At 35.3% G+C, this 21313-nt stretch overlaps 3 protein-coding genes across 8 annotated transcripts; 2 read left to right on the top strand and 1 right to left on the bottom strand.

Moving 5' to 3' along the window:
- The first annotated feature begins 724 nt into the window (after positions 1 to 724).
- Positions 725 to 2587, top strand: LOC107900542 (uncharacterized). The gene is made up of 2 exons (XM_016826168.2): positions 725 to 1619; positions 1777 to 2587. Exons 1-2 carry the CDS (start codon positions 763 to 765, stop codon positions 2414 to 2416), a joined length of 1497 nt encoding a protein of 498 aa, XP_016681657.1. The 5' UTR covers positions 725 to 762; the 3' UTR covers positions 2417 to 2587.
- Positions 2588 to 5808: 3221 nt separating this feature from the next.
- Positions 5809 to 15661, top strand: LOC107900540 (biotin carboxyl carrier protein of acetyl-CoA carboxylase). Of its 5 annotated transcripts, none has more exons than XM_016826164.2 (9): positions 5809 to 6165; positions 12806 to 13012; positions 13306 to 13382; positions 14017 to 14070; positions 14285 to 14545; positions 14631 to 14693; positions 14842 to 14910; positions 14998 to 15043; positions 15256 to 15661. In XM_016826164.2, exons 1-9 carry the CDS (start codon positions 6132 to 6134, stop codon positions 15315 to 15317), a joined length of 873 nt encoding a protein of 290 aa, XP_016681653.1. In that variant the 5' UTR covers positions 5809 to 6131; the 3' UTR covers positions 15318 to 15661. The 5 variants fall into 5 exon arrangements, with proteins under 5 accessions (XP_016681653.1, XP_040951925.1, XP_040951926.1 ...); XM_041095991.1 differs by having other exon boundaries at positions 5827 to 6165; positions 12806 to 13000; positions 15122 to 15661; XM_041095990.1 differs by having other exon boundaries at positions 5830 to 6165; positions 15122 to 15661.
- An 856-nt stretch (positions 15662 to 16517) lies between these two features.
- On the bottom strand, positions 16518 to 20023 carry LOC107899838 (cation/H(+) antiporter 15). Of its 2 annotated transcripts, none has more exons than XM_016825587.2 (3): positions 19575 to 20023; positions 18456 to 19457; positions 16518 to 17984 (listed from the first exon to the last, which is right to left on the bottom strand). In XM_016825587.2, exons 1-3 carry the CDS (start codon positions 19806 to 19808, stop codon positions 16749 to 16751), a joined length of 2472 nt encoding a protein of 823 aa, XP_016681076.1. In that variant the 5' UTR covers positions 19809 to 20023; the 3' UTR covers positions 16518 to 16748. The 2 variants fall into 2 exon arrangements, with proteins under 2 accessions (XP_016681076.1, XP_040951923.1); XM_041095989.1 differs by having other exon boundaries at positions 18456 to 19489; positions 19575 to 19661.
- Between the last annotated feature and the right edge of the window lie 1290 nt (positions 20024 to 21313).

Below are 21313 nucleotides of genomic sequence, written 5' to 3'. Positions count from 1 at the left end.
AATATATTTTCAAGTCGTTAAATTTTTAATAAATTTATATTTTGATTACTCAACTTTAAGAAGTTATAAAATGAGCATTAAACTATTTGAATGTTTTAATTTAAATAACTATTTGAAATATTTTATTTAAGTCACTAGGCTATTAAGTTTATTTTTTTCTAAAGTCTAGCTAGTAAGTTCCAAGCGACGATTTAACATCAGTATGATAGATCAGTGCACATCGACAAATAGAAGAATATATCTTAGATCGAAGTCAATTTGACAGTCAATGTCAGATATTAGAGAAGAAAACTGTTTGGATTTTGATTCGCTATTTTATGGAAAAAAAATTGAATTGTAGAAGAGAAAGTGAATGAGAGCTTAAATGAAAATTTTTAAATAATTTAATAACTTTTTAATAATTTTTTAAAATTTGATGATTAAAATATAAACTTACTAATAATTTAATCAACTATTATCCAAACACATTTTAAAAAATATCTTAAGAACTACCATACTTTAGCAAAATTCAGTGTACAAATAAATTTAATATAAAAACATAGGAGGGAATCTTGAAGTGACAAATTTCTTCTAAAATTCATCCAACTTCAACAAGAGTTTGCTTTCTCGATACAAAAGTAGAGATTCTTCCATCTAATCTAACCATGGATTAGTTCCCTTCATTTTTGACTTTCTTTCCCCTCAAGAATCTTGGTTTTACGATAAAAAGATCATCCATATCATGAATTCTTCATAAAATAAAAGCAAACCCAAGCTTCTTTAATGGCTTCCTGCTGCAATCCTGATATTTTTACCTGGATTCAAAGCCTTCCTCCAATTACTCAATGGAGAGCCGGTTCCATGTCTATTTGTATATGTTCTTCACCAACTTCATCCCATCCATCACTCAACTTCTCCGTTACCAAAAACCTGGACAACTCATCTCTTTCAATCTCCATATTTGCTGATTTCAATCTCCCCGTTCCTCTTTGGGCTTCAAAACCCTTAAGCATCAACTTAAAATCCTCGAAATTATTTGATGAAGCAACCATTTCTTGCCTCACAATCAATGTCATCAAAGATGTTCTTAACTACGGTTCAAACAAGAAGAACCCCTTGATTCGATTCCCGAAACTCGAATCTATTTCGGGTTTCAAAGACATCTTCAACCTCGCATTTCTAACACTTGCGCTTCTTATTTGCATATACGAAGCTCCGGCTGATCTCCGGTCAGCTTGTCTCAACAGTTTGAAGAATCAGCTAACTAGTTGTCAATCGAGGGTGGCGTCCAAATCGCTGATGAAACTCTTGGGATCGAACTTAGAGGAGCAATGGATGCGGTCCTTGAACCTCGCGATCACTAATTGGATCGCTGAGATTCAAGCGATTCACCGAGGGCTGATGATGAAGACGCCATCGCCGTTGTTTTCGTATGCGATTGCGACGTTTGGATTCTGGAAAGTTCAACTGTATTGTCCTGTGATGGCCATGGATTTGGTGAATTCAAGCAATCCTTGTGCTGATGAGAGGCTGCTTTTCTCTCTTAATTACCAGCAGCTTGAAGGGGTTATCCAATTTAATTATAAGGTCATTGTGCAAGAGAAGTGGGTCGATGTGATGGTGAACATAGATAACATAAGGTAACTAAATCTGAATTGGACCGGATCGACCTCCACATCATTGCATATATTGAGATTTGATTATCATTGCATCAAAAGTATTGTTTTCCTTTTTAATACCATTAAATGCAATGCGGTGTTACCATCTTATATACATGTGTGCGTGTGAGTGTAACAGATGTGATATAAAGCGGCTTGTAAACGAGACTCTACTGAACGAACGAGGAGTAGGGGCGGACGACAAGCATTTCCCGTCGCGAATATCGTTGCAGTTAACACCAACGATCCAGTGCAACATATTAAGTGTCTCGGTAAGCAAATCGACTGACAATCCGACAAGAGAAATAGGGTTAGAAAGAAGCATAGAGACCTCATTTGATCCTCCAAACACTTTCTTGGGACTCAAGGTTTCCGCGGGAGAGGCGACAACGGTGAGCATGAAACCATGGAAGTTTGAGCAATCCGTCGATGGCTACAGCGGGACATTGCATTGGTTTCTCCATGACAGTATTGATGGAAGGGAAGTGGTGTCGTCGAGACCTTCCAAGTTGTCTCTGATTAATCCCAAGGCTTGGTTCAAAGATCGGTACTCGAGCGTTTATAGGCCTTTCACGAGGCAGGGAGGGGTGATTTTTGCTGGGGATGATTATGGGGAAAGAATTTGGTGGAAAGTTGACAAGAGTGCTATGGGGAAGACAATGGAATGGGAAATTAGAGGATGGATATGGGTTACATATTGGCCTAATAAGCATAGAACATTTTATACTGAAACTAAGAGGTTGGAATTCGGAGAAATCCTTCATCTCAACATTTGTTAGCTCACTAGAATCCCAAATTTAGTTTAATTAAGCATAACATATTGTAGATTTGAAATTCTTCACATTTACATTTTATGGATTGCAATCTTCTTTGCTGGCAAAGTGACTGTTAACAAACTAAAAAGCTTATTTGTGTATATATTACTACCAGTCTCTTTCAATAGTTTATTATCACACAATTTAACTCTTTCAATAGTTTATGTTGTTTTTGTATTAATTTGTGTTTTTTTTAGTTAATAATTTGTTAAATTATAATGATGTTTATATATTGAAATAAAATAATACTTTTACCAGATAAAATTTATTTAAGATTGTTACAAACAACCATCACATCACACCTCACCTCTTGATTAAATAAAAAAAATTGTTATGTGTGTTTTTATTTTTTTATTTTAATGCGGTTGGATAAAAGATTACCATCTCTATTTTTTTCTCTATCATTTCAATGTGGAAAAATAAATTTTATAATTCAACAGGATAAAAAATAATTATCTCTCTTATTTTCTTTTCTTCCCTATATTCAAAATTTATTTTTCTAATTTTCTTCTTCCATCCCCTATTTTTTCTATACAATCAAGCGTTTCCTGCCTAAACCCAACTCTACCAATAGCACAAGCCCCAAGAGCCCATTAACCCCCGATGAACATCACCATAAATTTTTATCCGCATCACAAATGCGCTGTTTACCAAAACACAAATGATTGCGTCAACCCATTTAGCTTTGAGCTCCCCCCGACTTTTCAATGAACACAAGATGATTTTAGGAATAGGGGGGATGAAAGCGCCCAAGACAGTGAAGAGGATGACCTTTTTGTCAGTGGTAAGGGAGAAGATTGTGGTGGTTTGGAGTTCTCTGTTGAAGTCAAAATGAAAGAGGGTTGTGTCAAGATGCTTGTGTCCAACAAAGATTGTGTCTCAGTCTCCATCTTTCTACCAACATGCTTATAAATATCGGGTCTAACTTACATTCTCTACCTACAATGACCATATGTAAAAAATCAGCTTCTCTCAAATAGGGTTCAATTAAGGGTGGAGGAGCGAGTAGATTACGAATGTTGGTTTGCAAAATTCGATCTTCCGCCTATTCAAGGAAAAAATATATACAAAATATTAAATTCAAATATAACAAAAAAATATAAAAATTATACAACATTAAAATATAATAAGAAATATTCTTACCATTTGCGATTGATCGACGAAAATATCGTTCTTATCATGATGGATTAGAGAATTTGTCATTGACAATTTCGAAAAAAAACTCGAATAATTTGTATTAGAAAAAATAATTTAAGAAAATGTTGAGATAATTTAAGTAAAAATAAATAAATAAAATTGAAAGAGAAAAAAAAACTAGTGAATTTAAGTGGATATTGAGAGGAATTTAAGAGAGAATTAAGAATGTGGGAGAGAGTTGAGATTGAATTGAAAAAAAATTGAAATGGGGCGGGGCTTTATAGTAAAAAATTGTTGATGGTTTGGGGGTGGGCAAAAGCTAATTAAATAGTTATTGGAAAAATAGCCATTTTTTGTAATGGCCTATTCCCGTAAGTTTTCTTAAATTTGTCCTATACACGTAATTTCTTTTGCGGTATTTATTGGCAAATTGGTCAAGTTATAGTTGTACTCTCATTTTTATTTAAAAAAAAGTATAAATAAGAAGAAATTTACATGTAAGTCCGACATTAAAGGAATCCTAAGAGTTGGGTTGTGTTTAATATTTTTCTTACATTTTTCAAAAAATATTTTTTATTTCGGAAACGATTAGATTGACGGTCAAGCCAATGAATCGGGAATTAATAGTTTGAGCAATTCGATTACCGATCCGATTCCCAAAACATTACATTAAGCTAAAATTTTACTTTTTATTTGAGTTGAGATTTATTTTGATTGTTAATGGTAAGAATGATTTGAGAAAACCTTATGCTTAAAGTGTAGTCTTGTCTTCCCAAAAATTTTGTCAATATCAATAGTGTTAAAGCTTAATGAATGTATTTTAAAACATCGTTTTGATTGATTTCTTACATCAATTCAAGACTAAAGTATTATTTTTCATAGAATAAATTTCTCCAATTCTTTTCTAGAATAGTTAATCATAGGTGAACTTCTATAATGAAAAAAATTCAGATAAAACATGAAATTCAAATACCGAAAAGAAATTAGGTAAAAAAATATAAAAACATTTTTAAAAAGTGCGGAAAAAGAATTATGGGAGAGAGTGTAAAAAATTTAAAAACTTTTAATTTTACTTTTAAAGTTTCACCAATCATAAAATGATTGGTTAACAAAATTTTTTTAACTACTAAGATAATTTGGGTAAGAGAGCATAGTTTGGTACCATTTGTGACAAAAAAAAAAGTTTAGGTACCAACTTGAGAAAAGGGTATAGTTTTGGTATAAATTTTTTATTAAGACTAGAATTTAATATTTTAAATGAAAATCACAAGTAATAAAAGGGATAATGTCACATTTGGTACATGTGCTTTCAAAAAATTATGGTATTTGTATTTTGAAAATGTCCAATGTGATAGGTGTACTATTAATATAAGTTTTACTATGGTACATGTACTTTAATAAAATGTCCAATGAGATACTTGTACTTTGAAAATATTCAATGTGGTACCTAAACTATCAATATATGTTATGGTATCTTGTGTTAACAACGTTAGCAAATTGCTAAACCAACTAGTACAAATTTGATGCGTATAATTTTTTTTCTCAAATCATCATGTTCACATGAATAATATAACATTATGTGAAAAATTAAATAAAAAAATTAACCATAAGGTCAGGCGTTCGATCCTCGACCACGGGAATGGAGCACATTTCATAGCTAATCGTTTACTTTTTTGAAGAGCACTCGTGACAAGGAGATTAATCACATCGATCGATAGTGGACACCTTAATTTCGACCAAAAATAAATAAAACAAAATAAATACATATATAATTAATAAAAAATAAATATTAAACTTACATGAAAATACCTATACTTTAATGGATAAAAAAATTAATTAAAAATATTATTTCAAATAAAAAAATTCTTTGAAGAATAAGATCATTTACTTTGTGAATATGACTTTTTTGCTTATGTAAATTTAATATTAATTTACATTTTTTATTACTCATACATTTACTTATTTATTTTTATAATTTAATTTTTCATTTAATGCTATATTATCCACGTGGATTCGATTATTTAGAAAAGGAATTTACCTGTAGAATTCTTATTTACTAGTTTAACAATTCATTAGCGGTGTTGACATTAGGTTTTATAATAAAAACATATATTGATAGCTCATTTTATGTATCACATTAAATATTTTTAAAGTATAACTACCATATTAAATATATTATGAAAGTATAAATAATATAATAAAACACGAATTGATGGTTCAAATACACCATATTAAACCTTTTATGAAAGTGCAGATATTATCCCGAAAGAATGAAAAGAATAAGATAGAGGTGGGTAAAAATGATTCCGCCACCGTTCGGCGAGGTTTTAGCTTTGGGCGGAGAAATTGAGGATAATGGCGGACATTTCGAAGCTCTTCTCTCTCTCTTGAAATTACACTCTTTCACCAACTGTTTAGCTAACTAACTTTATTCATTCATCCTTCTCGATTTTGCCCCCCGTTTTTCCCTCTATATTTCTTTTTTCTCCAGCTCTCGCTCGCTTTCTGATTGTCGATTTGAAAAAAATCTCTTCCTCTTCCAATGGAGTCCTCCGCTGTTCTCGGATCATTTCACCGTAACTTTCTTCTCTCATTTTCTCATTTTAAATTTATTTTTGCTTCAGCTTTTGTTTGGTTTTATTGAACAATGAATAGAGAAAAAGAAAGGATAAGATCGTTTACAGATAATAGATGCTTTCAATCGGTGATTTTAGTGTCCTCTATCTGTTTCGGATCTAGTAAATGTGTCCTTGTTTCCCTTTTATTTTATTTGACCATTTTGTGTAAATTATAGAGCTAGTTCGACCTTGACAGATAAGAAAATAGCTAAACAAAATTCCAGAAACCTGTCATCAATCATTTGTTGAAAAGTCAACAAAGGTAGGAAGCAACTTGTTAAAAAGGTTGAGCAAGTTGCACCGAATGTTGAAAAGTTGAATGGGATAATTGCAATTTTGGTCCCTAAATTTTTAGGCCATTTGCAAGTTAGTCCCTGAACCTCAACTATAAATAGGCCTTTTCATTTTTCATTTCAACCATCCCAACCAATCTTTCTCTCTTAGTTTTCTCTCTTCTCCCATTTGAGAATTCTTAAGGAATTCTATTTGTTTGTAATATTTTGGAGATAGTAAAGTTATCATCTGGTGTTAGTGCCCGAGGACGTAGGTATAATTTACCGAACCTCGTTAAATCTCTTGTGTTCTTTCTTGTCCTATTTTTCTTTCAATATTTGAGGGTATAATAGTAGTATTTAATTGTGCTATTAAATTACTATAGAAGGGATATTCTGTCTAAGGAAAGACTTGGTATTTAAGAGATCCATGTGATCCACCTCTCTTCCCTGGGAATTGAACTTTGTGTGATTTTTTAGTACAATAATTTACACGCTTCCGACCCTATTGGAACAACAAGTGGTATCAAGAGCCGAAGGTTAATCGTAGTATGCTCTGTGATTGCAGTTTAAACTGATCTTCCACATCAGAAAAGATTTCCTTAGGTATATTGAAAGATTATGGAGAAAACGGTCGGTGTAGGAGCTTCAACATCGTCCATGTGGACAAGACCGACAATTGCAAATGCAAGATTGGCCGTGGAGATCTTTGATGGCACGGGCCATTTTGGTATGTGGCAAAGTGAGGTTCTAGATGCCCTTTTTCAGCAGGGTCTAGACATTGCCATTGATGAAGAGAAACCAGATGATGTACAGGAGAAAGATTGGAAGGCGATCAATCGGTTGGCATGTGGCACAATTCGATCATGCCTTTCTCGAGAGCAGAGGTATGCTTTTTCAAAGGAGACTTCTGCAAATAAGTTGTGGGTGGCACTTGAAGAAAAATTTTTGAAGAAAAACAGTCAAAATAAGCTCCACTTGAAGAAAAGACTGTTTCGCTTCACATACGTCCCAAGTACCACAATGAATGATCACATCACCAAATTTAATCAGTTAGTCATTGATTTGCTGAATATGGATGAGACATTTAAAGATGAAGATTTGGCTTTGATGCTGTTAGGGTCACTTCCTGAGGAGTTTGAGTTCCTAGAAACTACTCTACTTCATGGTAGGAGTGATATATCTCTGAGCGAAGTCTGTGCGGCCTTATACAGTTATGAACAGAGAAAGAAGGACAAACAGAAAAACTCAATCAGAGATACAGAAGCTTTAGTAGTCCGAGGTCGTTCATACACTCGGAAGAAAACTCAAAAGGGGAGATCAAAGTCAAAGTCCAGACTCGGGAAAGATGAATGTGCTTTTTGTCATGAGAAAGGCCACTGGAAGAAAAATTGTCCAAAGCTGAAGAATAAGGGAAAAGCTGCTGTAGATGCTTGTGTTGCTAAGCATGATACTAGTGACTCTGAACTATCACTGGTTGCATCATCATCGTCGCTCCATTCAGATGAGTGGATATTGGATTCGGGTTGTACCTATCATATGTCCCCTAACCGGGAGTGGTTCTCTGATTTAGTAGAACTAAATGGAGGAGTTGTTTATATGGGCAATGACAATGCTTGTAAAACTGTTGGGATAGGTTCAATCCAATTAAAGAATCAAGATGGATCAACCAGAGTTCTGACTGATGTTCGGTACGTGCCCAGTTTGAAGAAAAATCTCATCTCATTGGGAGCCTTGGAATCCAATGGTTCAGTTGTTACTATGAGAGATGGGATTTTGAAAGTGACATCTGGCGCACTTGTGATATTGAAGGGCATCAGGAAAAATAACTTGTATTACTACCAAGGTAGTACAGTTATTGGAGCAGTCGCTGCAGCTTCCGGTAACAAAGACTTGGACTCAATGCAGTTGTGGCATATGAAGTTGGGACATGCCAGCGAAAAATCCTTGCAAATTCTGGCAAAGCAAGGATTGTTGAAAGGTGCAAAGGCTTGCAAATTAAAATTTTGTGAGCACTGTGTTCTGGGAAAGCAAAAGAGAGTGAAATTCGGCACTGCTATCCATAATACAAAAGGTATTTTGGAATATATTCACTCAGATGTGTGGGGGCCTTCCAAAACACCTTCGTTGGGAGGAAAACACTACTTTGTTACTTTTGTTGATGACTTTTCCAGAAGAGTTTGGGTGTATACCATGAAAACTAAAGATGAAGTGCTTGGAGTTTTTCTTAAATGGAAAACTATGATCGAAAACCAGACTGGCAAGAAAATCAAGCGGCTTAGGACGGACAATGGAGGGAATATAAAAGTGATCCGTTCTTCGATGTGTGCCAAGAGTATGGTATTGTTCGACACTTCACAGTTAGGGATACACCACAACAGAATAGAGTGGCAGAGCGTATGAATCAAACATTGCTGGAGAAAGTTCGATGTATGTTGTCCAATGCTGGGTTGGGCAAGCAATTTTGGGCTGAGGCTGTGACATACGCTGGCCATCTTGTTAATCATTTGCCATCATCTGCATTAGAAAGAAAAACTCCTATGGAGGTATGGTCTGGAAAACCGGCTACAGATTATGATTCCTTACATGTGTTTGGATCCACTGCATATTACCATGTGAAGGAGTCAAAGTTAGATCCGAGGGCAAAGAAAGCTCTCTTTATGGGAATCACTTCTGGAGTGAAGGGATTTCGTCTTTGGTGCTTAAGCACAAAGAAAATGATCTGTAGCAGAGATGTTACCTTTGATGAATCTGCCACATTGAAAAAGGTAGCAGATAAAGATATTCAGACGAGCAATACTCCACAGCAGGTGGAGTGTACTCCAAAATAGGTGGAGTTTGAGCAGATGGGGATTTGCCCAGTTAATAAGTCTAATTCTCCAGCCACAATGGAGGAATTAGAGGTTGAAGAGGTTCTGACCCAAGAACCACTAAGTACACCAGAACCAGTTGCAGTTGCAAGGCCACGGAGAGAAATTCGTAAACCTGCTCGATTTACTGATATGGTGGCCTACGCCCTTCCCGTTGTTGATGATATTCCTATCACTTATCAAGAAGCAATGCAAAGCTTAGAAAGTGATAAATGGAAAAGCGCCTTGGATGAAGAAATGCAGTCTCTCCGGAAGAACAATACTTGGGAGTTGGCGCAATTACGGAAAGGTAAAAGGGCAATCGGATGCAAGTGGGTATTCGCAAAGAAAGATGGATCTCCTAGCAAGAAGGATATTCGCTACAAGGCAAGATTGGTAGCTAAAGGCTACGCTCAGAAGGAGGGAATTGACTACAATGATGTATTTTCCCCTGTTGTGAAGCATTCCTCCATTAGAATTTTGTTGGCCTTGGTAGCACAGTTGAATTTGGAGCTAGCTCAACTTGATGTTAAGACGGCTTTCTTGCATGGTGAGTTAGAAGAGGAGATCTATATGACTCAGCCAGAAGGATACACAGATGCTGGTGGTAGAAATTGGGTTTGTAAGCTGAACAAATCGCTATATGGATTGAAGCAATCCCCGAGGCAGTGGTACAAGCGATTTGATAGCTTTATGAGAAGGCAGAAGTACACAAGAAGCAAATATGACAATTGTGTATATTTGCAGAAGCTGCATGACGGATCTTTCATTTATCTACTCTTGTATGTTGATGATATGTTAATCGCTTCGAAGAGCCAAAATGAGATAGATAAGCTGAAGGCTCAGTTGAATCAAGAGTTCGAGATGAAAGATCTAGGTGAGGCCAAGAAGATTCTCGGCATGGAGATAAGTAGAGATAGACCGAGAGGCAAGCTCTGTTTAAATCAGAAGCAATATCTGAAAAAGGTATTACAATGTTTTGGTGTAAATGAAAACACAAAACATGTAAGTACCCCACTTGCTTCTCATTTGAAACTTAGTGCTCAATTATCTCCGAAGACTGAAGATGAAAGAGAATATATGGCAAAAGTCCCATATGCTAATGCAGTTGGGAGTTTGATGTATGCGATGGTGTGTACGAGGCCTGACATTTCACAAGCTGTTGGAGTTGTGAGCAGGTATATGCATGATCCTGGAAAAGGACATTGGCAAGCTGTGAAATGGATTCTACGGTATCTTCGAAAAACCGTAGATGTTGGTTTAATTTTTGAACAGGATGAAGCACTTGGTCAGTTTGTAGTTGGATATGTTGATTCCGACTTTGCTGGTGATTTAGATAAACGTCGTTCAACTACGGGGTATCTGTTTACTCTTGCGAAAGCCCCAGTGAGTTGGAAGTCTACCTTACAGTCTACAGTAGTTGTGTCTACTACAGAGGCAGAATATATGGCAGTTACAGAAGCTGTTAAGGAGGCTATTTGGCTTAATGGATTATTGAAAGACTTGGGAGTTGTTCAAAGTCACATTAGTCTATATTGTGACAGTCAGAGTGCTATTCATTTAGCGAAAAATCAAGTCTATCATTCAAGAACCAAGCATATCGACGTAAGATATCACTTTGTGCGGGAAGTCTTTGAAAAAGGAAAAATTCTACTTCAGAAGATTCCGACAGCAGATAATCCCGCAGATATGATGACCAAGGTGGTAACAACAATCAAGTTTAATCATTGTTTGAACTTGATTAACATCCTGAGAATTTGAGCACCTTTAGGTGTATGGCGCTCGAGAGCGCATTTGGAGGCACTACAAAAGATAGCTTTATCGAATTTGGGGAGTTGAAGGAAGTATGTGAAGATGTGATTATCCTAATCAAATCTTCAAGGTGGAGATTGTTGAAAAGTCAACAAAGGTAGGAAGCAACTTGTTAAAAAGGTTGAGCAAGTTGCACCGAATGTTGAAAAGTTGAATGGGATAATTGCAATTTTGGTCCCTAATTTTTTAGGCCATTTGCAAGTTAGTCCCTGAACCTCAACTATAAATAGGCCTTTTCATTTTTCATTTCAACCATCCCAACCAATCTTTCTCTCTTAGTTTTCTCTCTTCTCCCATTTGAGAATTCTTAAGGAATTCTATTTGTTTGTAATATTTTGGAGATAGTAAAATTATCATCTGGTGTTAGTGCCCGAGGACGTAGGTATAATTTACCGAACCTCGTTAAATCTCTTGTGTTCTTTCTTGTCCTATTTTTCTTTCAATATTTGAGGGTATAATAGTAGTATTTAATTGTGCTATTAAATTACTATAGAAGGGATATTCTGTCTAAGGAAAGACTTGGTATTTAAGAGATCCATGTGATCCACCTCTCTTCCCTGGGAATTGAACTTTGTGTGATTTTTTAGTACAATAATTTACACGCTTCCGACCCTATTGGAACAACATCATTATCAATCTGTTTTTTTTTTCATTTTTGTTGTTAATATCGATTGAGAAAATTAAGTTAGCCAGCTATTTGAATCTTTATTTCCGTAAAAATAGAGTATTTACTGTTGATATTATTTGTTGAAGTTTTTTATCCATTTTTTCAGATCATGATAGGTCCCTTCAACAATAATCAATGCTCAAACCAAAAGGAGTAAAAAAGATATCTTTAAGAATTTGTGTGGAAGCTAATTTTGGAAGTTATTTTAGAAATGTCTGATTTTTCAGTTTTCTTATTTAGATAGAAGTATATGATTGGCACATTATCCTATTCTAAAATCTAACCCCCCCCCCACCCCCCCACCCTCTTCCCCAAAATTTGGAAGATTTTGTTTGGAGAAGTTAGAAAGGAGCTCGATCATTGACCGGTTATTGCTAATGTTTAAGTTTAAAAAAATGTAGAAGAGTTCTTTAATTGGAACTGAGAAAAGCGCACCTTTGGATGAAGGCTTGTGTTGTAGGTGCCTACAAATGATGATACCTTTTATGTAAGTATACGCAGTGTGGCTACTAAATCCCGTTACGTGTGGTGATGTAGGGGAGACATCCACAAACCCGGTCATTACAGTTTCAGCAGTTGGAATGTTTATTCCTTAGTTCTTTTAGAGTTTTTGACTTTCAGATAATTTGCAAATTAGGTTTCTTCTACTTAAAGATATTGTGATATCCTCGTACTGATAATATGATATATTATTGACTTATTTGGTTCTTTGTTGACAACCGTTTCTTATCATGTAGTTTTTAAATTTCTTTACATTAGCAAAGTATGGCTGTGACTTAAAAGTAATTTTATGATATTGCGATATCCTCGTACTGATAATATGATATATTATTGACTTATTTGGTTCTTTGTTGACAACCGTTTCTTATCATGTAGTTTTTAAATTTCTTTACATTAGCAAAGTATGGTTGTGACTTATAAGTAATTTTATGAATATAATTTTTTGTATATATGGTTTTATTTGCCATTGAAGCCTGTATGCTGTTCTTAACTTTTAGATTCTGTATGTGCTGTTTCACAAGCACCTTGCTCACTCGAAAGGCCTGGTACTGTTTGTATGTATTCTGGCGGCTGGCCCGCTTCAAGAAAATCATGTCTCTCAGGCTTGATATTTGGCAAGAAGAACCATTTTCCAAAAAAACAAAATGTAACTCTAATATCATGCGTGAAGACACCTGAAGCTACTGTAACAGGCAAGTCTAATGGTGAGTTAATATCAACGGAGGATGAAAATTTTCACTTGATGGTTTCCTTGTTTGCATAAAATTTGTTAATTATAGTTCAACTGCAAATTGAATCATGGAACTACTACTGTTGTGTTCAAGCTCTTCTTCTCCTCGGACATGTTTGATTTATACTGGTAGCAGAAAGCAAAATCACTTTGTTTTGAATAGCGAAAGCAAAATAGTTTTTAAAGTCTTCTGTTATGTGAGTACATTACACCCTGGGGAATTTGTCTGTTTTGCATCATAAGATTTAATAACTATAGTTTCCACAGTTCCTTCTGATAGCTCCAAAAAAGGCTCATTGGAGAAGAAAACTTCACCGACTGCAACTTTTCCAAAAGGATTTGAGGTGATTATAAAATGTTCAAATTGACCGTCTTTTCTATTCTTGCTTGTCATTTCTCACATTTCTATAATAAGAGTTATTGGTGAAAAAGATTATTGATAACTATTTACCCTTTTCAGAAATCCATTTATGTTTTAATTTGGTTAATCGTGTTTCTATTCTTTCCAAACAACTTGATTGATATAGTATAGCTTCGGCATAATAATTTGTGCCTGCCTCATTTGGAGCCAAAAATTAGTATTAGTACTGGTTTGTTTTGACCTTTATTCTCTTGTTGGGGTTATGGCAGAGTTTAACAAATTATTTTTAAAACAATACTGATTGATTATTCTATATTTTAAGCATGAATAAAAACACCCGCCTTTCAGGCAATACTTCATGCACCTTACAAATTCTACTAATCTAGTAATTTTATGTATTGGGATTACTTATATCTATCTTTAAGTTGCTGTCGTGTGGTTTCTACCAAGTTTATGATTGTTTTCATCTTGTTAAGTCTTTCTTTTGACTTATTTTTCATATGATTATCATCATTCTCTATAGCTTTTGCCCCTAACATATTGATCAAAGAAAAAAAAATCTTTATTTTGATTATAATTTGCTAGATAATTAACATTTTAGTTCCTTAAACTGTCAGGCATTGGTACTGGAGGTATGCGATGAGACTGAGGTTGCTGAGCTGAAAATGAAGGTTGCTTCCTTTTCTTTTGTTGTGTGATAGACTTGCATGCTTCTGCTAAACTCAGTCACAACTCAATGTTTAACCTGAAAATTTTCTGTAAAGCTATGTCTCAGCGCTTATGAGAAAATCACAAGTGATAATAACTTCCATGTTGATCATTGAATGAATGGAATGCAGCATCATACAGTATTTTTCTAATTAGTTATCTGTTTCATTTTGCTAGACTGGAGAGTTTGAAATGCATTTGAAGCGCAATGTTGGTGCCACAAAAGCTCCATTGTCCAACATTTCACCTACAACAGCTCCACCAATCCCAACTGTACCAATGAATGAATCAGTTGCTGCTACTCCACCTCCTTCACCACCGAAACCCGCTGCAGAGAAGGTTACCCCATTCAAAAATATCAATGTCGGGAAGTCATCCAAGTTAGCTGCCTTGGAAGCTTCTGAATCTAATAACTATGTTCTCATACCATCTCCCATTGTATGTTTTCTTCTATCAAGTGTAAGGGTTATGTTATATTTTTCTTCTCATGTGGAATACTGTAATGACCTTCACTTTACTGCAGGTTGGCACATTCAGAAGGGGTAGAACAGTTAAAGGAAAGAAGCAGCCTCCCATCTGCAGAGAGGTATTATTTTCTTTCTGAATTGTTGTCTTGTAAAACATCCTTCGAAAACAAATAGCGTGGAAGCTCTTGTTTTGTTATGTTATGATCATGTAACTTCAGCCAGATTTTCTTGATCCTCATAAATTGCAATAAAAAAAAATACTTACAGGGTGATTTGATCAAAGAAGGACAAGTAATAGGATTCTTGGATCAATTTGGTATCGAACTTCCTGTTAAGGTGAATTCAAAGTATTTTCATTTGTTAGTTAATAGTTTTTCTAAAGTGTTTAATGGTGTGTGACTGAGTTATTGATTCGTCAAACAGTCGGATGTTGCTGGAGAAGTCTTAAAGCTCCTCTTCGATGATGGAGGTATAACATTATCTGCATTTCATATTTATTTGTATATCTTAATGTGTAGATTCGTCTCTCTTTATAAAATGTTTACAGCGCTTTTGTTTGATGCAATGCCAAAATGGCTAAAACTAAACCCGGACAATTGTGACAAATGGTTTTATTCTTGAGTCTAAAACAAGACGGACATGTGATCTATTGCCTTTGTTTCGGCTGCTTGCGTTGCACAGATGGCGTTGGTTATGGAGACGCTCTTATTGCAGTCTTGCCATCATTCCATCCCATCAATTGATCTCTCCAGCGTATCTATGGTTTTCTCCTCACATCCTTGCATTTGTTCTGTATTTTGATGCCAGCAGGCACAATGTTGATGTAGCTGGTGATATTTGTAATCGATGTTGCCAGTCAGCTAAATTCCCAGGAAATTATGGAATAATTGTTTAAGATCCAGCATAGGCTTATCAATTGTATCAGTTAAACTCTATTATTATCATTTTTGTATACTAAGCTTTCAGACATTGTTGCAATGATGAGAGAGGCCTTGTCTGAGTCTGGTTTGAACCAAAATATATGCTTTAAATTATGTTTAGGCCTCACCATGTTTATAAATGGATAATTGAAGCCTGTTCAGATTCATTCACGTGTATTACATGTTTTTATTTTTATTTTTTAAAATTTCTTAAACATGAACAATTAAACATATTTCTGTTATGTTTATTCTATAAGATTATATATTTAATTTTTAAATGATATAAATTATGTAATGTTTACAATATAATTGAAAACTATTTTAACGAAGCTTTAACTGTTTTTCATAAAAATTTATTAGGGTAAAACTAATCAAAAGTTGAGTAATATTTTTATTGGAACAAGAAGATCAAACAAATTGTAAGACACCTGTGTCTAAAGGAAACTCCTCAACAAGAACCAAAAATGCTTCTTATATTGACTAGTAGACAAGTCAAACGCCCACCGACACACAAGTCAAATATATAGAAAAGTCTTCTTGGGACGTAAACTTATAAAAAAGTAAGATTAATCTCGAAACTTGTTATATTTTCATCTCACTTGTGAAAAATGCTACTTCAAATCTTGATAGCCTTCCTGTGAATATAATATTTTCTAGTTTTGCAATTACCTTTTATTCTACTCGACTACATTAAGATATAACTGCTTACCCACAACTCAAGCTTCTTCAACCTCCATCGTGATGTCTCTCTAACCTCGTCGCTATTTTTTGAATTAAAATAGATTTATGGGCAACTTCCAATAACGAGGCTTACTTCGTTTTTCCTTTCAATTTCTTTTTCCTTGAACCATTAATCATCACTATCGTCCAACTATTATCCATCATGTAACCAGCTTGGTTCTCAGTATCCGCAATATTAAATAAGAATATACATGAGACTTATTTTCTTTTATTAGCTTAGCAGACCGATAAAATAAAATAAAATAAAAAAGTGGAGGAATTTGTAGAAGCTGGAGGTTGTTGGCACAATGTGATGTAGTTGAATTACCAGAAAGTCCTACAATTTAATTTTAATTCCACAGTTCATCAAAACAAGCTATGTACATACACCGGACATTCGAAGAATGGCATATTAAAATGCTAAGCTGTCAGACTCAGCTATTAGCTCAAATTACTAAACCCTAACAAATTAAAAAACAACAACAAATAAATACATAAATGCAACGTTTTCCATGTGTGTGTGTGAGAAAGTATCTAATAAGAATGACGAGATCCATCGACTGAAATATAAAAGGAATCAGTCTTGACTCCCTGACAAATAATTTTGGTGGGCAATTCTGGATAAATTGAACTACTTTTACTCCTTAGAAATCTCATGTTTTTGCTCAGCAGATTCCCTCGTAACTTATGTTGCTGAATCACTAACACCGACGCTTTGGTCTTCAAATATGGCGAAGCAAGCATGTCGCCCATCACCCCAAGCTCCGGGCACTCGTTCCACTCTCCAAGTCCTTGGAGCAGTGGTGAATCTTGGTGGGTTTTCCCTACTAAAATCAAATTATAATGTTCTAGGTTTGAACTCATATACGAAGATAAGCATAACCCATCTGTCAATACCCTTTCTTCATACGTAATACGATCATTTTCCTTGTTAGCTTGTCGATATTCATGGATCACATTGTTGTCGAACTTTATGTCTTTCGAGTTTTCGTCTCCGGAAACGAGTAAACGGATGATGGTTAGATGAACGCGTTCATGTTTCCCCATTCGGAAGCTGTAAGCTAGCGCTTCCAAGTCATCGGACCCGCTTAGGAAGAGGACGGCGACGTGGAATTTCAACTGGGATGTCCGGACCGACGTGAAACCAGTTAGGATTCCCCTGTCTATAAGGATTCCAACAGAACATGGTGCCTTGTTTAGGACATTGATGTTCAAGTTTTGTATGGGACTACTGGTGGACTCGATCTTCCCACTTATAGCCCATTTCTTGTGGAAAGGCAGGATCAATATGTTGGCACGCTTGTCGATTGCTATACGACAGATATCATCGTGCATTGTCTGAAATTGTGACATTGATGTGTATGATTGAGCAGTGGTGCAGCCTTCATTGCGTGCCTCGTACTGGATCAGGGAATTGAGTACTTGGTCTGCCAACAATGGCGTTTCTCCGCGATACTTGTCAGTCCGTACGAGGACCGGGGTTGATCTCCCCACAAGTTCAATTAGGACCATAGCTGTGACCGCAACGGGGTTCATTTCACTGGCATGGGTTACTTCAAGGATGTTCATCATTGTTGGGATATTTTCAGGGTTATGAATGCAAACCAGGATACGAAACTCTAAACTACTGTTGGAATGATGGATGGTACTTCTCTTTTCTGAAACACATTGCTTCTCCGGATCATACAACATTCGTACCAATGGAGTTATAATCGCGGTCACTACCAATACCGAGACCGTTACCAGCGTAAATGATTGATTCCCGATTTGCTGCAATCGAAAAAACGGAAGCTTTAGTAGGGGTGTTCAATCGGTTAACCGACTGGTTAACCAACTCGAATTACCATTAACCGACCCTTTATACTCTTAACCGTTAATCGAACCGAACTTTTTCAGTTAATTCGGTCGGTTAACCGAAATTTATATATTTTTTATTTTTGGTTAAAACAAGTATAAAACATATAAAAAATTAACCGACTTAACCGACCGATTAATTTATATTTCCAAAAAATTAACCGAACCGATCGAATACTTATATATTATAATATTATTTATTAAATTCTGTTAATTCAATTAACCGACCTCGACCGAATTAATTCGGTTAACCAACCGATTAACCGAATTCGGTCGGTTAACCGAATTTATTCGGTTTTACCTGAAATTTGCACACCCTTGGCTTTAGGTTAATTTAAAGGATGTTAAAATCATTAAGTAGTGAAAAACTAAGGGTCTATAACGAACCTTGCCGTCCTTCCAAAGATTGACGAAAGTAAGTTCAACAATGCCTCTTGCGTTTAGAATCAGTGCAAGCACAACTGCTTCTTTGATGGGCAAATTAAAGCAGAGAGCTGGTAATATCACTGCTATAAGCTTGACCACGAAAGTAAAGATGATGATGATCCCGATAATGTAGTAAGTTTCTAAATCGACGTCGAAGACATTTGTTTGCAGGCCGGTGACAGCGCAGTAGGCTGGATAGAAAAAGGCTAACCCGAGAGAAGCTAGCTTGGACGATATAGCTGCGCCTAAAGGCGGTCCATCAGGCACAGCCAGGCCTAAAAGTAATGGTCCGAAGATGTAATGCTGCCCGATTACCTCGCTAATGAATGCCGACACCATGACTAGGATGAATATAAATGCTATGGTCTTCTCATCAATACATTTTGGACCCATTGCTTGAGTAAACATCTTCTTTAGCTTGGGACGAAGAATTAAAAAGTTGGTGGCTACAAATGCAACTACGGAAAGAAAGGGCGGTAGAAAACTGTAAATATGATGGGAACTGGCTTGTTTGATGGAGAAAAGAATCGAAGTCGTCGAAAAACCGATTAAAAAGGAAAACATGGAGGAAGAGAGAGCAATCCGACCGACATCAGTGTTTATAATCTTGAGCTCGTCTAGCAGTGTAGAAATTACAGGGAAAGCTGTTAAAGATTGAGATGATGCTACAAGTATCAACGAGTTCTGGAGGGAAGTACTCATGGTGACGGACGTCTTTAAGAAAACAGCAAGTCCAATTGAAAGACCCGTCGTAATGATGAGAGCCGAAGCGCCTATAACTGCAGCCATTCGTCCCGGACACACCATCAGGTACGGGTCAATCTTTACTCCAACTTCGAAGAAGAAGAACATGATGCCGAATCCTGAGAACACATCCATTATAGCTCGGCTATGGATCGGGAAAACGGTGTCTGCTACGTCTTGGCTGTGGCCAAGAATTGATGGGCCAAATATCATTCCACCCTGGGTTTTTGGTTAACACAAGTGTTTAGAACCTGATGTTAATTATAAATGTAAGTAAATAAGTATATGATACATTTAAGTAACTTAATGTTAGAATCGAAAAGAAAAATAACATACAAAAATCTGCGAGACCAAGGATGATTGTCCTAAAGGCTTGAAACAAACATTGATGAGAAGTGAGACCGTTGAAATGCTAGAGAGCTGAAACATGAGAAGAGTGGTGGGGCTGACGAGAGGGTTACCACTGAGCCATATACTCTTTGCTGGGATTTTCTTAAATGAGTTGTTTATGCAAAGAATGGTCACGTTTTTACCAATCTTGATTGCATCATGAGTTAATCCCCCTTCCATGGTTCAATTACTGCTTCTCGATCAAGGAATCCGATGGAAGAAAGAAATGGGAACTAAGCAGCAAGAATCTAAAGGTACAAAAAGTAAGAGCGGATGGTGAGCCTCCTTTTTTGGAATTCCACAATTTTGATTTGGAGGTTGTCCTTCAAGCTAGGTCACTAAAATCAATGGTTTTCGCTCAACATAATCCATCACACATCTCTTCTAATTATTCAACCATAGTTCAACATAAGGTGAAAATAGCCCTTTTAATCACTTCTCCCCCTCTGATCATTTATCCTTTTTTATTTTAAAAAATATCTTAATGGTGATTAAATTTGGAAAAAGTATTTAGCAGCTAATTTAATTATAGGGATTTTATTAAACTACTTTTTTACTATTAAAAAGATCAATTTAATTCTTGTAATAAGACCAAATTTTAACAGAATTCACATTTTACTATTTAAAAGTATCATTTAGTTTTTATTAGAGTTGCTTTTATAATCGATTTTTATTATTATTTAGAGTTGAATTGCAAATAAGAATAAAAATTTAATATAATCTCTATAATAGAGGAATTTGTGAGATATTGTAGCCATTAAAGTTACATTAAAATTTGTTGATCATTTCAAAATGGGTTTTAACCTATAGTAAAAAACGAGGTGGCAATGGGTTCAAATCGAGTTGTCTTTAAATTTACATTATTTTAGGTTCAAATTAATTTGGGATTGGACTTTTTTGAGCTTGATCTTTTTCGAGCTTAAATTTTATCATTCTCAAGCCCTTTTGAATTCAAATATTTTGTGTTCGGATTATTTTAGATTTGTATTGGTTCAGGTCGGGCAGTCTTATATGAATTTAAATAATTCTAAAGTTTTATAAGTATTTTTATTTCTAATGTAATAACTTGTAAGTTCGTTGATTTTTTCTTATCAACCATTTGCTTAGTTGCAACTAATAAAGTAACTACTAAAAAGAAAAACGAGATGGACACCAGAAAATAGTTCATGCAGTTAAAAAAACTTCCTACATCTATGGGACATTGTCAGTGCATAAGGATAAAAAAATGAATTTATGAGAAATTAACGAATGCTTCAAAGTGTATAATCATGTCACTAAATTTAACGTTCTATTCACCCCTACCTATATTTTGGTGTGTAAAAGAGTTTCTGGCAAATGAATCTCGATGATACAAGAAGCCCGATGACTGTTGACATTTTGCACTAACGGAAACAACCTATTAAGCATTGAGCAGGGCATAACAAGATTATCAATTTCTATAAAGAACTTTTGCAGTAATTCTTTACAAAACAATCTAGGAATATTAGAAGATGAAGGAGAATGGAAATAAACTTTTGCTTCTCAAGTTTTTTTTGTGCGTCATACTGTAACACCCAAAACTTGGCCCAGTCGTTATGGCTGAATTCGGAAAGCTACATTGGCCACCGGAATGACCCAAAAAAGAAATTCTTGGTTTCAAATGTACTTACTTTATTTTATTTTAAACCATTTGTGTAGTTCTTTCA

The sequence above is a fragment of the Gossypium hirsutum genome, chromosome D06 (assembly GCF_007990345.1).
Source record: "Gossypium hirsutum isolate 1008001.06 chromosome D06, Gossypium_hirsutum_v2.1, whole genome shotgun sequence".
NCBI lineage: Eukaryota > Viridiplantae > Streptophyta > Magnoliopsida > Malvales > Malvaceae > Gossypium > Gossypium hirsutum.
Note: the sequence above shows the minus strand (reverse complement) of the source record. Positions and strands in the feature narration are given on the sequence as shown.

What these genes read in the sequence shown, in the direction of transcription:
- LOC107899838 (XM_016825587.2), bottom strand. Translation starts at nt 19,808, where the DNA reads ATGGAAGGGGGATTAACTCATGATGCAATCAAGATTGGTAAAAACGTG. An exon ending in CCTTGGTCTCGCAGATTTTT is followed by an intron (nt 19,458 to 19,574) that starts GTATGTTATTTT and finishes CCAAAAACCCAG; the next exon opens with GGTGGAATGATATTTGGCCC. An exon ending in ATCTTTGGAAGGACGGCAAG is followed by an intron (nt 17,985 to 18,455) that starts GTTCGTTATAGA and finishes TTTCGATTGCAG; the next exon opens with CAAATCGGGAATCAATCATT.
- LOC107900540 (XM_041095990.1), top strand. Translation starts at nt 6,132, where the DNA reads ATGGAGTCCTCCGCTGTTCTCGGATCATTTCACC. An exon ending in TGTAACAGGCAAGTCTAATG is followed by an intron (nt 13,013 to 13,305) that starts GTGAGTTAATAT and finishes TAGTTTCCACAG; the next exon opens with TTCCTTCTGATAGCTCCAAA. An exon ending in GCTCCTCTTCGATGATGGAG is followed by an intron (nt 15,044 to 15,121) that starts GTATAACATTAT and finishes AAATGTTTACAG; the next exon opens with CGCTTTTGTTTGATGCAATG.
- LOC107900542 (XM_016826168.2), top strand. Translation starts at nt 763, where the DNA reads ATGGCTTCCTGCTGCAATCCTGATATTTTTACCTGGATTCAAAGCCTT. An exon ending in GTGAACATAGATAACATAAG is followed by an intron (nt 1,620 to 1,776) that starts GTAACTAAATCT and finishes TGAGTGTAACAG; the next exon opens with ATGTGATATAAAGCGGCTTG.